At 37.8% G+C, this 13760-nt stretch overlaps 2 protein-coding genes across 6 annotated transcripts; one reads left to right on the top strand and one right to left on the bottom strand.

Annotated features, from left to right (window-relative positions):
* Nucleotides 1–764: 764 nt before the first annotated feature.
* On the top strand, nucleotides 765–5813 carry LOC131319660 (protein REVEILLE 6). Of its 3 annotated transcripts, none has more exons than XM_058350032.1 (9): nucleotides 765–1038; nucleotides 2854–2911; nucleotides 3701–3824; nucleotides 3908–4084; nucleotides 4167–4289; nucleotides 4716–4825; nucleotides 5034–5093; nucleotides 5300–5405; nucleotides 5506–5813. In XM_058350032.1, exons 1-8 carry the CDS (start codon nucleotides 797–799, stop codon nucleotides 5372–5374), a joined length of 969 nt encoding a protein of 322 aa, XP_058206015.1. In that variant the 5' UTR covers nucleotides 765–796; the 3' UTR covers nucleotides 5375–5405; nucleotides 5506–5813. The 3 variants fall into 3 exon arrangements, with proteins under 3 accessions (XP_058206015.1, XP_058206014.1, XP_058206013.1); XM_058350031.1 differs by having other exon boundaries at nucleotides 5500–5813; XM_058350030.1 differs by having other exon boundaries at nucleotides 5300–5813.
* A 966-nt stretch (nucleotides 5814–6779) lies between these two features.
* On the bottom strand, nucleotides 6780–11961 carry LOC131319659 (uncharacterized). 3 transcript variants are annotated; one of them, XM_058350028.1, is made up of 8 exons: nucleotides 11455–11961; nucleotides 11279–11371; nucleotides 10953–11051; nucleotides 10650–10864; nucleotides 9523–9713; nucleotides 9243–9348; nucleotides 7978–8901; nucleotides 6780–7224 (listed from the first exon to the last, which is right to left on the bottom strand). In XM_058350028.1, the coding sequence occupies exons 1-8, from the start codon at nucleotides 11535–11537 to the stop codon at nucleotides 7100–7102; spliced, it is 1836 nt and encodes a 611-aa protein (XP_058206011.1). In that variant the 5' UTR covers nucleotides 11538–11961; the 3' UTR covers nucleotides 6780–7099. The 3 variants fall into 3 exon arrangements, with proteins under 3 accessions (XP_058206011.1, XP_058206010.1, XP_058206012.1); XM_058350027.1 differs by having other exon boundaries at nucleotides 10650–10867; nucleotides 11455–11955; XM_058350029.1 differs by having other exon boundaries at nucleotides 7978–8862; nucleotides 10650–10867; nucleotides 11455–11955.
* Between the last annotated feature and the right edge of the window lie 1799 nt (nucleotides 11962–13760).

The raw sequence follows: 13760 nt of genomic DNA, 5'->3' as shown, positions 1-13760 counted from the left end.
CCAAGATAAAACCTAAAAAACCAAAAAACCGGCTTTTGGGCTATATCTTGGATATTTCCAAAAATACTTAATTAAAATTAATTTTTTTTACTTTTCTGATTTCTCTGGTCATGACGAATCAATAATCTAAAGTTTGAAGCCAAACTAAAAAATGCAACTTTTTTGAATAAGAACAAAACTTAAAAAGCTCAAAAAGCCCCTAAAACTCTTCGAGGAACAAGGCTTGAGTTACTCCATTCGTTCTTAATTATTGGTCCACTATTTTTATTTTGGGATGTTCAAAAATTTTAGTTCATCTTGAAAAGTTAATGCTGTGTTTAGTTTGTATTTTGAAAAGTTTTTTGAAAAATAGTAGGGATAATAAGTGAAGACAGATAGAGAAAGAAATGTTGGAAGTAGAAAAATTTAGAGAAATCTAGGAGGAATTTTTTGAAATATTCTTTTTAAAATGCGAAGATAATATGGGTAAGTTTCTGAAATTGTCAACTAGTATTAAAATATGAGGCATTGAGATGTGATGTTAGGGAATTGATATCCACACTCTCCATTTCTTCACCTACAATTTTTTTTGTTTCTATTACGGTGAAGTTACTGAAATGTCCTTGTACTTTATAATTTACAATATTAAATCAATGACATCTTACAGGGGCATTTTAATAATTTCACCCTAATAGAGACAAAAAAAGAAAAATTGGGGAGGGTGGATATCAATATCCTTGATCTTATCGTAATCAATATATATGTATTTTTAAAAAATTAAATTATTATTGCTACTACACAAACAGAAAGCACACAAATGACAAACCCAGTACACATGGTGTCCGTGAACCCGAACCCACCCGAACCCTTCTTCTTGGACCCGACCGTAATGGCCCTCCCGGGTCTGGCCGCTTTCTCCACTCCCGCCGCCGCCGCAGCGTCTACAACGTCGTCGTCCGATGACCTTTCGAAGAAGGTCCGAAAACCCTACACCATTACCAAGTCCCGCGAGAGCTGGACGGAACCCGAGCACGACAAGTTCCTCGAAGCCCTCCAACTGTAAGTAGTCCACCAGTCCACGTTCATTCGGATTTTGGTAATTGAATATTGACTATTGGATTGAGTTAGGGTTTTGAATTGCAATTTTGGAAATTTCCAGTGTTTTGTGATAATGGCGTGGGGAACGTGTTAGGGTTTGTCGTTCCATAGAAAGTTTTATATAAAAAGTGCATTGATATCATAGAAAAGTGTATTGATATGTGTGGAAGTCTATTAGTATCCGTGAGATATGCATTGAAATCTGTACTTGTTTAGCATTATTTGCATATTAACCTACTAGGCGTAGGTTAGCAAGACCTTTCTTTTTTTTTTTTTATCACAATTTGATGGTCTCATTAAAAAAGTTTTCAAAATACGAATTTGGTTTGGGTGTGATACTAGTTTTGATTGCAAAAGAGCCTAATACCCATTCGAAGCTTCATTCTAGTTGAATTGAGCTGGGGTTTTGAATTGCATTTTTTTGTGGGTAGTCAAGTGGAATTCGTTGGGAATTTAAAGTGTTTTGTTGTTGTGGTGAGTAGAATGGGCTAGGGTTTTGTTGTTCCAAATCAAGGCTCCGTTTGTTTTGCCATAAAACATTTTACAATGAAAAATATTTTTTTTTGGAAATAATTTTTCATAAAAACATTTTTCGTACTTTTAATTTCCGGTGTTTGGTTGACATGATCTTTCACCAAGAACAAAGTGATTCGGTTCTCTTACATTCGTGTTGGCATTGGCTCTTGGAGTGCTCTTTAATTTTGGTGGAGGGTGACGTGGTGAAGCATAAATGGTGGGAAGCACAAGAGAGAGACAAACGATATTGAACTTGCTGGTGCGTGAGAATTAAGGCGGAACCTTGCCCTCATAGCAGGTTGATCAATTTTGGAAAATAACTTACAATGGTTCGTCATGTAAGTCATTTTACGGTCTCGGATGAAAATTATTTTCCCCCAAAGAATATTTTACTTGATTTTTAAGCAGCCGAACAACTGAAAATGCCTAAAATATTTTCCTCCAAAATATTTTACGTCCAAGCAAACAGAGCCCAAGTTTTCATGAAATTTTGCCTAATCGGTTGTGTGGTTGGAGTAGAGGTTCTGTGCTCGTTTATTTATCTCGATTTTGAAGCTCTAGTTAAAAAAGTTTTCGTAATACAATTTTAGTTTGGAGGCAATGTGAGTTCTGATTCCAGAAGAGCCTAATGAGGATGGTAAAGGACACATTTGAAGCTTATTTGTCATGCATATGAAATGTGAGGAAGTGTAAGGTAAAGTAGACATAGTCAATTTCAGAAAATAAATCATTAACAAGTTTGTTGAATACGGTGATGGTGTCCCTGCTAGCATCCAGTTTGTTAGTTTGAAGCCATCACTCGTGTTTGCTGTAGTGCTTTAATTGAAACTACTGTAAGCTTAGGGTGTCTTATTGTTCATTTAGCCCAGATTTGAACAAACTTTAGGCAGGACATATTGATACAGGAGCAATGGCAAGTTTTGCGGGAAAGAGAAGAAGGCTTGGGGAGGGGGATGGAATTAAACAATTTTAGGAATAAGTAGTAAGATTTTTTGTGTTGAGGTTACCAAGTGTCTACTGATAGGTGGTGTATTATGTAGAATGAATCTTGATAGATTTGTGTTTGTAGATGCGAGCAATTCATTCCTTGGCAAGACTTTTGAATATTTGGTTGTTGGTTTGGTCCTACGTCCGTTAGGAGTATTTGGCTCTTCAAGGGTGGCAAGTTACAATGGAACAAAACCCGTTATTTCCTATTATTCGTAACTGTTAGCAATGGTGGTTTAAATTTTAATATTGTCCATCTTTTGATCTGTATAGCTTTGACCGTGATTGGAAAAAGATTGAAGCATTTATTGGGTCGAAGAGTGTTATCCAGGTAATATCAAGTTGATTATTTTAATTTCACTTACAGTATAAAATTAATGAACGCTGGGTGGTTAGACTTGAGAAATGTGCTCTTCCGCTTATGTGCACGTATTGTTCTTCATTTTGAACATCCAAGGAACTTATTTTGCTTATCCTAGAGTAGCTTCTTGTTTTTGTCCACTTAACCAGCACTCCACAGTTTTGTGCTGCAAGAATGACGACATATCAGAACAAGTGTTCTACACCCATCTAGTGTTCCCTATGAAGCACCGACACTTCTAGAACCGTATCCATGTCGGACACTCTGGGGACACACGACACGCCAGGGAGTGTTGTGTCCATTAAATTGTAAATTTTTTATGGTGGGATGTGCTGGGATTTTCATAATATTAAAAGCTTTTTGGGGGTAAAATATTTTTAACTTCAAATTATTGGTCCAAAAGTGTAATGTCATGTGTATGAAAATAGGCATATACCACCAGTTGATAATGCATCTTACATGAGTCCTAACCTAAATATTTAGTTGTAACATGTATGTGTGCATAACTAGAAAAATTATTTTAAAAATAATTGCCGTGTCCCCCGTCATGTCTATGTCCCCAGTTTTTTGGGAATTATGGTGTCTCGGATCTGTGTTTGTGTCTCCAGCCGTGTCCGTGTTCGTATCCGTGCTACATAAAGTATTCCGATATTGTATTTTGTATAATTCTATTATACAAGAGAGCTGATTTATAGTGTAGGGTAGCTGATAGCTTACTCCAAAAGCAGAGACATGAATAGTGGAAGATAAATTTTGCAGATACGTAGCCATGCACAGAAGTACTTTCTTAAGGCTCAGAAGAGTGGGACCGGTGAACATCTACCCCCACCTCGTCCAAAAAGGAAAGCTGCGCACCCCTATCCGCAAAAAGCCTCAAAAAATGGTTAGGCAGAGCAATTTCATGATGATTATTCATTGTCATGTCTTTTGAGGCCTACTTATTGAAACCCGGGCTCATTTTTGCAGCTTTAGCTCTCTCCCAAGTCACAGGATCATTTCAAGCTTTACCTATTGTTTCTGAACTTGGATTGGTAAGAAGGCCTGATTCTTCTTCATTACTTGGGAAGCCTGTTAAAGGTGCAGCGGTATCTTCCCGGACTGACAACTCTGTACAAGCAGGCAGCTTGTCACATGCGACTCAAGGTCATTATCCCCATTGTCTTTAGTGATATGCTATGATCACTTCCAGTTTCAACTACATTTGATGATAGTTTAATTTTTACAGGTGATATGAGATCTGAAGGGAAACCTTCAGCAAGTAACTGTTGCAGTAGTGCCGAGAGCACTCCAAGAACATGGCCATCGGGAGAAATGTTAGTTCAAGGCAATCATGGCCCGCCATTGAGAGGTAACAATCATTCCATTGCACATAATATCTTGCTTGTGAAAATTTAAATTTTTTGAGTGTAGGAAAAAATTTAACTTAGTAAGCATTTGTGAAGTCCTAGTAGATTTTGACCTTCTTAGTTCTTCTGCTGCTGCTGAATTATTTTGTTGTTGAAGGTGTTGGATCATGGTTATTACCATGTGTATACCATAGATAATTCTTCCATTTGTTGTGGGATATTTCCTTTAACTGGTCATAAACCTCCTCCTCCTCCTTCTTCACTGTGGTTATTATGAGTATGCGGTATACCATATATAATTCTCCCGTTTCTTGGCACATTTCCATTTCCTGGTCTTAAACTTTTAGGGCATGATATTTATTGTATGCTTTCTGGTTTCTGCTTTTCTGTACCATTTCTACTTATTGATACTTCTTTTTTTGATGCAGTTCTGCCTGACTTCGTGCAAGTATACAGCTTTATTGGTAGCATTTTTGACCCAAATGTCACCGGTCAGTTGGGGAAACTAAAGAAGATGGACCCTATTGATGTTGAGACAGTATGCTTTCTGGCTTGTTGTTTGATCAGTCTGTGACTTAAATCTTTGATGCCCTCGCTCTCTGAGCTTTAATGTACATTAAATCAACTTCAATAAAGTTTCCCTTGGTGATTTCAGAGGTTGAATAAATGCTGAAGAGTTGCTCCTATGAGTATACTTGTGCTTTCAAAAACCACATTTGTGATTTTTCTTTTCTTCTCCTTTTCAGGTTTTACTGTTAATGCGAAACCTCTCCATCAATTTGACCAGCCCTGAATTTAAGGAAGACGTAAGTGCCCTTTCCACTCAAGTGTTGCTTAATACTTTTAGCATCAACTACATGATCAGTGTGTGGACATGAGGATAGATGTTACCTCTTAAGTTCCATTTTATTTTTGTATCATTTGGTTGCCGTGCCTTATGGATAACTGGCCTAATACTTGATGATTACCGTTTAGTCCTTTAGTCTCATGGCACTCTTCATATCCTGTGCAGAGGAGGTTGCTTTCATCCGACGTAATTGACGCGGAGAAGGACAATTCTGGTGATTTGAACAAGAATACCCCATGATTATCTATCTGACAATGCTGGATGATAGCAGGTTAAATAAGCTTCGCAGGTCTGATCGGGCATGATGGTTGTCTATCTGATTTCATTTGCTTACTCAAACAAGGCTGATTTTAGTTGGATGAAAGTGCCAGGATGTCGGGATGTTCTGTGAGCTACTAAGCTATGAAAGTCCCTTGCTGTGCTGGTTTGTAAGAACTACTCACTGTTGCTACATCTTCTGCTGCCAAATTCTTTAATTGGTAGTCGTCATTTTATTGTGTATACCAAGTACAAGAAAATTATGGAAAGAACTGTACAAAATGATGTTTGCAGGAATGTGAATTGTACAGATCAGTTGTAAATTCGAGTTTGTGTCCAAGTTGTTTTAGCAGGATGCAATGTCTGAAACTAGAGCTGATCTATAAAGTTTGTGGAGTATGACCACTGTATTTTCACCATAGTTGCATGTGATGTTCAGATATTTACCGCAGTGCAAAACCCAAATAAGTAGAACCACAAACAACTCATTGGTAAAAAGGACCTGATAGTAGAGTTGCATTGGGTGCCAGGACAGTAAAGCGAACCAAGTTGCTTGAGTTGGAGTCGTGTTTGCATGGTAAAAGCTTGTTTGAGATTACCTCCTAGTGTAAACAAATCAAGCTTGGTTATAGTTTGAACCTTGTTCATCTTTTGGCTCGAACTTTGCTCAGAAAGGTTAGATTGTATAGGAAAAAAGAAAAATTAAGCGCTCAGTTTGTGATCGGCTTACAGGTCTAAGCTTGGTTTTCATTTTTTAAGTGCATGTACGAACATTATATAATCTAAGCAGCTAATGAATTTAACCAAGGTTGGTGGGGATTGGAACCTCTCATTCAGAATCTAACCCAGTTTGTCAAATCTAATCAGCTAATGAATTTAACCAAGGTTGGTGGGGAGTGGAACCTCACATTCAGAATCTAACCCAGTTTGTCATAGCGGTGAAGGGAGCACCCAGGGAACCCAGGTCTAAGATCCATTTGACTTGTAAACTAGTTTAAAAATGCACATATCTCTTTGCCCGTAATTTGCTCAGCAATGCTGCATACAGAGATAGAAGTGTACAAATTTCCAAAAGAAAAGAGTGAGAAGTGTATGATCAAGACAGAGATGGGAGTATTTGGGAAGATTCGGGGGAGACCTTAAAAACCCTATCGGCGATCTCACCCTATACCCAAACGCGTTATTAAAATCTCCCTCATTATCTTGGGCCTGCTCAATATAATGTCCTCCTAAGTCCCCCAAATAGAAGATGGACGGATAAATCAGAAACGCCATCCCATTGACATCGTTGATTGGGAGATGCAAAAACTAAAGAACTATGTATCATATAGAGGTGGATGAGCGGAACAGAAAATGCTCCGGTTGCATACTGTCCTTGTACATGCGATTTTTCTGTTTCAAAGGAACTGGCGTGTTGTATTGAAATTAAACCACTCAAAATGGGAGTATTCGTTAACTTGAGGGACTAAAGCCAAGACGAAGCCTAAACCAGGTCACGACAATAAGCAAGAAAGTATACACTAGAAGAAAGCCGCAGTGAAGGCTTCGAAGCAATTGTTCTTATCATTCCTAAAACTGAAATGAAGAAGTTGTTATATACGTATATATACTTTTGCTAAACCTTACCTTTATACGAATCTCAATCTCTAAACTTAGCATGAAATTCATGTGAAATCATCTAACCAAACTATCAGAACCAATTTTGATCTAATGGCCCCACCAATATCCTTGGCCAAGCTGTTTAGACCCGCCATGGCAGCTTTGCTCCTGATTTGTCTTGGTGAAATTGTTGCACGACACTTGATTGCTGTATCCAGCGCCACCACTGGGATCTGCATACCATACAACTAAAAGGAATATGGCCCTGTCCATAATATTGAATTTGATGCTCAACAAGGTCAAATATCTTCATAATTGCACAACTAACGTGTATTTTTGGATTCTCTTTAATACTGGAAGTACTGCCCAACAGATTCAAGGATAGACTCCCAGACCCAGCCGGGTCGATGCAAACTCTATGGTTTCTAACTAATATATCATCCGATGAATGATTCCCTCAAAATGCCAGAAATTTCCAAAAGGAATACAGTCGCATATCAAGCAAAGAGAAATAGAGAATCAACTAAATCAAAGATCATTTGCCACATGTTCTATTTCCTTCAAAATGACACCAAATAAAAAAGTATGAAAGAGTGCTTCCAACAAATGTGATGTAAATAACTCGTTTCACCCCAGTTCTTGCAATGCCGAAAAGTCCCCTTAGACGTACATCAAGGTAACATTTTATAAAAGGAGATCTCCAAATTACTAATGAGATAAGGGTTTCTTATGAATTCATTCCTATGTATAAGCTGATTCCGAAAAGGCAGCTCAATGTTAACTATATGTCCTGGATTGTGAATTACCTCAAGCATACTGGACGGATATGCTTAAACAAGGAGGACAGGTAACTCTAGGTCACCCACCAAGAGAGGCCAAGAATATATCCACACGAGAGAGAGAGAGAGAGAGAGAGAGAGAGAGAGAGAGAGAGAGAGAGAGAGAGAGAGAGAGAGAGAGAGAGAGAGAGAGAGCGCACTACCTACCTGGATTTGGCAATCTGAAACCATCGTGGCTAAGTTGTTGATAGATTGAGGGCCGCATTTCCATGCGGTTTAAACCCTGTGCAAGAGAAGCCACTTGTGCCATGTAAAGTTCATTTGGTTGGTAATGAGGGAAAACGGTTGGCTGCTGCAACAGTGAATAACATGAAAAAAGATCTGGCTTTTTCGACTTGGCCTTGCTTCCAGAAGGACGGCACCTTGCATTAAAATGGGGTTCGAGAGGTGAAGTACCACAAGTGGTCTTTGGATCCAAGAACTTTTTTTGGCAATTCATCTGAGCTTGATGAGAATATAATCCTCGGAAAGATGGCCGTCCCGGATTTGTCTGAGGAAGGCAGAATTGTGGATAAGATAGTTGAGAGTGTTGATTATGATATAAGTTTTCCAGGCTCGTCACACCGTAATATCCAGGTACAGTAGATCTTTCATCCCAGTGCATAACACTTTGAGCCAGATACTTGTCCGAAACTTCCGTTTTGACATTTGAAGGCAACATACAATCTTTGGATGAACTTCCACCAGAAGTAGAAACAAAATGTTGAGGAATTATCAGGTCATCGAATGATATCAAACTGTCCTCATCAGGCAAACAGTATTCAGATGCCGAATCATTAGAGTCCGGTACCGGATTGAGCTCTGATTCCACTGTTGGGAGATTTGGTGCAATTTCAGGTATAGCACTGAGTTCTGACTCCTGCTCCTTAAGGAGTATTGATACAATTTCAGCCCAATCATCATCGTAAGACTGATTCACCTGAGTGTTATCCACCTGAGTTATTTCAAAAAGATTTCCAGATTTAATGCCTCGAGAACTGGTTACAGCGGATTGATATTTATCACCAAGATGTAGGATATTATCTCCTGCCACTGAAATCGGAAATCCATCAAGCTTTGAAGTCACAGTTCCTGAAACAGTACCACCGGAACGTCTTAGGACAGAGAGAGGGACGTCATCAGATTCAAAATCCTTTAGGAAACATATGATTTGAGAGTTTGAATTTCCTCTTAGTTTGTAATATTTCCCTCTATTGAAGTTTGAAGCACACAGCTCCCAGCATCCCACTTTCTACTAGGGAAAATTTGTTGTTGGATGGAATTTTATGTTTGCAAAGAAAGGAAAAAAGAACAGAGATGCCACCCTGTATCATAGTGCGCTATCAAGATAGCATTTAACATTCTAGAAACTTTTCATTAGCTGAAACCCTCAAGAAGATGAACATCCAACAAAACAATGTAGGCAATCTTACCTCCTTTTGGTTTTTTGTCCTCTACTCTCTCCTTGTTCAGGCTGTCAGCAGAAATTTGTGCTTCTTTGGTATATGAGTCACTCCCCCCCCCTGCTTTAGGTACTTCCTGAAAGAATAGCACATCACAATTTTCAACCAGATGTCCTACCTTACATGTTTTTCAGTCAATTCTTTCGCTAAAAGACTGCAAATAACATGGTTAAGCACCATCTGAAGTTCATTAAGAGTACCAAGTGCCCATGTATTGGAACCAATCAAAATTTTAAGCAGCTCACCCGACCTTGTAAGAACGCGGAAGAGGATAGGGGTTATCACTCTTTCTAAGCTCATATTGAAGTTGTGCTTCAATTTTTGGTGCTGAAGTACCAGCTGTACATTGGAACACATTTGGAGAAGTACGACTTCCCAAAAGTCCATCTCCAGGAAATTGCCTGAAATATTGAGAACGAGGACCATAATGGCTTTCATCGCCTGCATGACAAAATAATTGGTTCAGCAAACCATCAAAAATCATGCCGAGACCAATGTTTATTAGTGCTCAGCTGTCTAACGAGTTCCGCATCCACAACATGAAAAGAAACTTCTTGATTTTGCATCATTTGGTGACTAGACAAGAAGACGACAATGCAAATGCAATTCCATCCTATATGTCTCATCCCGTTGAATTGTCAATCAACAATATGGATACTTTAATGACTGTGTCAATTCTACTGATCTGTTGACTATCAGTGTTAATCAAGAGCCAACAAAGCTAACCTGAATGCCTATCGGCTATCAGCACACCAACTGCAGAGCTCAGATGAACTTTTATGAATTTAGCTCCACACCTCAGGTGAGTGAATTCCATCCCATTGAGTGAGGCTATTTTAAATGTTTTCAGTGTTTCACGAAAGCATGTTTTTAATAATTTTGATAAAAGTCCGTTAATACATAGGATCAATAAGCAACCACACTAATGACATTCACCCACATTTCAATGGATTGACAAGTCTACAGGACGCAAAACAAGGAGGCTACTAGGTTTTATGATCTTAAGTTAACCGAGGTTCTTCTTGATACTTAAAATCTGAACACCTATTACTTCTTGAAAACCTCATAAGTCATAACCAAGAACCACAACCGGTCCTATAAAGCCTAGATCTTTGAGTTAAATTCTTAGAGATACATACCTATGCAAGAATTCTACTTCCACCAATCCACATGTGTTCGAAGAACTACTCAATATTGAATTTCATGCAAGAGAAATTGTCTACAAAAAATCTGGCACTAAGATATGCTTCTTTTGAACAAACTTGTTCTACTCAGAACCATAAAAGACAGAGATAACTGAGTTGGAGAAATATACATCTCTTGGTAAAACAGAAGTGCGAAATTATTGAGACAGTCAATAACGATATCAACACGGACCTGAATCACGATCACATTTTGAGCCTCTGTCTTGGTTGTTCCATCCCCGTGAATGACCATCCTGTTTTCCACCTGAACCTTGAGAAGAGTTGCCAGAATCACCTCTAGCAGCAGAAGATGAACCACATCGACTAACCCGAGATTCATGTGATAGCAAACTAGTACGAAGTATTTTTTGCATGTCAAATAAGCTAGTGCAAGAAGCATTAGATTCACTGCTGCGCAAAGGCAAGTGGGATTAGGAACATTTTTAGTGAACAACTACAATAAAACCAAAGAGTTGCAGTTATGGAGGTTCATTACCATGAAGTTGATGGATCGAATCCACACGGTAACCTTTTGCAAACTTCCAATTGACTCAAAGACAAAAGGAAAGCTCTTGTATAGCAAATTTTCGAATGCCTGAGCAATTGGAAAACGAAAGTAGTTATGATCTTTAACTGATCCACCATACAACTAGGTTACTTCCTAATTTTTTTCTACTACATTGATCAGCACAGAAAAAGTCATTGCTAATATGCACTTCAGAAATTACCATTAAATTGCATAGAAATATACTCCAATAAATAGTAATCTCAGCAACAACAGCGATAGAAACAGTAAATTAATCAAACAAAGCGGTGCCTTACCGCGAACGGGACCGGTCGACTCTGCGAGGTAGGTCTTTACGGATTTTCTTAAACGGTACTAAAAGAACATCTCTATATGTGACCTTCGAGCTTCTGCATCATTAGGAGAACACATTAAGCAAATATTTACTCCACCGTACACAACTATCCAATAGACTAAACAATAATCAACTTACTTGGGCGTAGCTTTGTGTAATTTCGTACATCGATCTTCCTTTGCTTTACCACTCATTTTCATTCTCTCAGACATAATCGCCATTACATTTACACAAACCTGATAATCACTTGTCAACTCGTGTCCGATCAATGCAGTAATAAGCAGCTGAATCCAAGTCTAACTTCACATCAAACACATTGTGATCTCTATGTGGGAATGTTGATCAAACCTAATCTGATCTTGGTCAATTTGCAGTCAAAACCCCTAAAATCAGTGGAGTTCGAGCGGGAGAATCGAGCTTGGGCTGCAAGTTGACGATCAGAGGAGTAGAAACCAAAACGTTTGATCACTGATCCATGCAGCAGAGCAGAATTATGTATCTGGTTTTTGGACAAGGAAGGGATCAGGTGATCATGTCCAATGCGTGTTTTGAGTTTTGTTACTGTAAAAAGTGGAACGAAAATGAGGTTTTGAAAAGGGAGGGACGAGGCTCGGAGCCGATGAACATACTGGAATGGAAATTAAGACCGCGACCCGTCGATTTGTACGCGGTAAAAAGGCTATTTTAATAGTGTAGTGATAGAGACAAAAACGTGGGGTGTCACTAATCCAATCACTGTCTGCCACGTCACCCGTCATATATTTATGTCTGAATTTTTTTTTTGTTTATGTCCTTGGCGAGTTTATTGATATGGTAAACGCGATTCGCTTGGTCCCGTTCCGCTAAGGTTATTACTTATTTTTCGTTTTACGAAATATGTCATTCTCTCATATTACATCACATTTAATTCAAAAAATAAGTATTTATTTGAAAAATAAGTGTAGTTATTTTAGTTAAGGTCCTATTGTGTTAAGAGAAATTAATACTTATTTTTTGAATTAAAAATGATATATTGTGAAGGAATAACCGGTTTTGTGAAGTGAAAAATAAAAACTTAAAAAATAACGTTAGTGAAATGGGGCCTAAGTGGAACACATCCTTAGTAAATGATGTTTTAAATACTTTTTAACTTCTTATGCAGGTAGAAAGTCATTAAATGCAATTATGTTGCAAGATCTTGGATGATTGTGGCCAATTTTTTAAGAGCGAAAGTCATTTTTTAACTTACTATTGTGTTATTTAAACAAAATTTGGCAAAAATACTTCAATTGTGATAAAATCATTATGGCCTTGTTAGTATTTTTTACCGTTAACCACTTGCATTCTTGTACGGATGCATGCAGTCCAAAGTGGTCCAATTCTCTATAAACTCAATAACTGGATCATTCAGGAGTTTCAGAAAATTAGGAATCAAAACATAACTAATATATGAGTAAATCCTATCCAAATCCAAATTGCAATACAAGACTGGTTTTGGTTCAGTTCGATTCGGTTCGGTTCTAATTCTACCTTATTACCATCCAAACAGCCGTCCACAAAATAACCTGTTAATTCTTGTAAGGTTGTAAGAGATCAAGAGAGAGATTCTCAATGGGTAATAGGAAACGAAGCAAACAATTAAAAGTATGGAATCCACACCTTTGTTTGGAACTTGTGAGAAAGACGAAAAAGGAAGAAAAAATTAAAAAAATTTCTTTCCAATTGTTTGGTTTGGAGGAAAAGAGAAGAGAAAGTAAAAAGATTTAGAACTGTAAATGGTACATTCCCCTCACATTTCCCTTTCTCTTCTTTTTCTCTCATTCCTCAAGTCCCAACAGGATTTGAAGGCTGAAATGAAGTCGTGAAATTTGGAATAAGAAAAGATCAATATTGGGTAGGTTGAATAATGAATAGTAAATACTTACGTATTATTCTTGATGGAATGATTATAGTAGTAATTTTGTAAAGACTTCCTACCAAATTAAATTACATTGTTATATGTGTGTGTTCATGTGCACGTATATGTATTGGTATTATCTGGTCTAATTCGGTTTTAACCGTGGTTCTTAAAGCGATAACTAGTAACTGAATTAAAACTACCGAATCTAATTTTTCAAAACCATAACCAGATCAATAAACCGCAGTCTAAGACCAAATAAAATAGTTCAATTCAAATCAGATCAGTTTAGCGGTTATATTGCCTTTCTTTTTCTTTTTTTTTGATCCGTATATTGCCTTTCTTGAACACCTAATTTTTTGGCTCCCCAAATGGATACCTGTTGGAGAAAATTTTGGTCTTAAAGCCGAAGTATGGCGTCAAAGTGCTACACTTTTGCGTTGAAGCGCTGTATGTGTTGTGTAATTTTTCCACCTAGGTCAAAGTTATTTGGCATAGTGGTTTAGTAGGATCCATCCGTTTTTCCTTTCATTTTAAGGGGAAAAAAATCTTCAGGATTTGTAATTTC

Source organism: Rhododendron vialii, chromosome 3a (assembly GCF_030253575.1).
Source record: "Rhododendron vialii isolate Sample 1 chromosome 3a, ASM3025357v1".
NCBI classification, from domain to species: Eukaryota; Viridiplantae; Streptophyta; class Magnoliopsida; order Ericales; family Ericaceae; genus Rhododendron; species Rhododendron vialii.
Note: the sequence above shows the minus strand (reverse complement) of the source record. Positions and strands in the feature narration are given on the sequence as shown.

Excerpts from the sequence above, each read along its gene's own strand:
- LOC131319660 (XM_058350032.1), top strand. The coding sequence starts at position 797 with ATGACAAACCCAGTACACATGGTGTCCGTGAACCCGAACCCACCCGAA. Across the intron at positions 4,085-4,166 it reads CTTGTCACATGCGACTCAAG|GTGATATGAGATCTGAAGGG; the intron begins GTCATTATCCCC and ends TAATTTTTACAG. Across the intron at positions 4,290-4,715 it reads TCATGGCCCGCCATTGAGAG|TTCTGCCTGACTTCGTGCAA; the intron begins GTAACAATCATT and ends TTTTTGATGCAG.
- LOC131319659 (XM_058350027.1), bottom strand. The coding sequence starts at position 11,537 with ATGGCGATTATGTCTGAGAGAATGAAAATGAGTGGTAAAGCAAAGGAA. Across the intron at positions 11,372-11,454 it reads TTACACAAAGCTACGCCCAA|AAGCTCGAAGGTCACATATA; the intron begins GTAAGTTGATTA and ends CTAATGATGCAG. Across the intron at positions 10,868-10,952 it reads TTCGATCCATCAACTTCATG|CAGTGAATCTAATGCTTCTT; the intron begins GTAATGAACCTC and ends GCCTTTGCGCAG.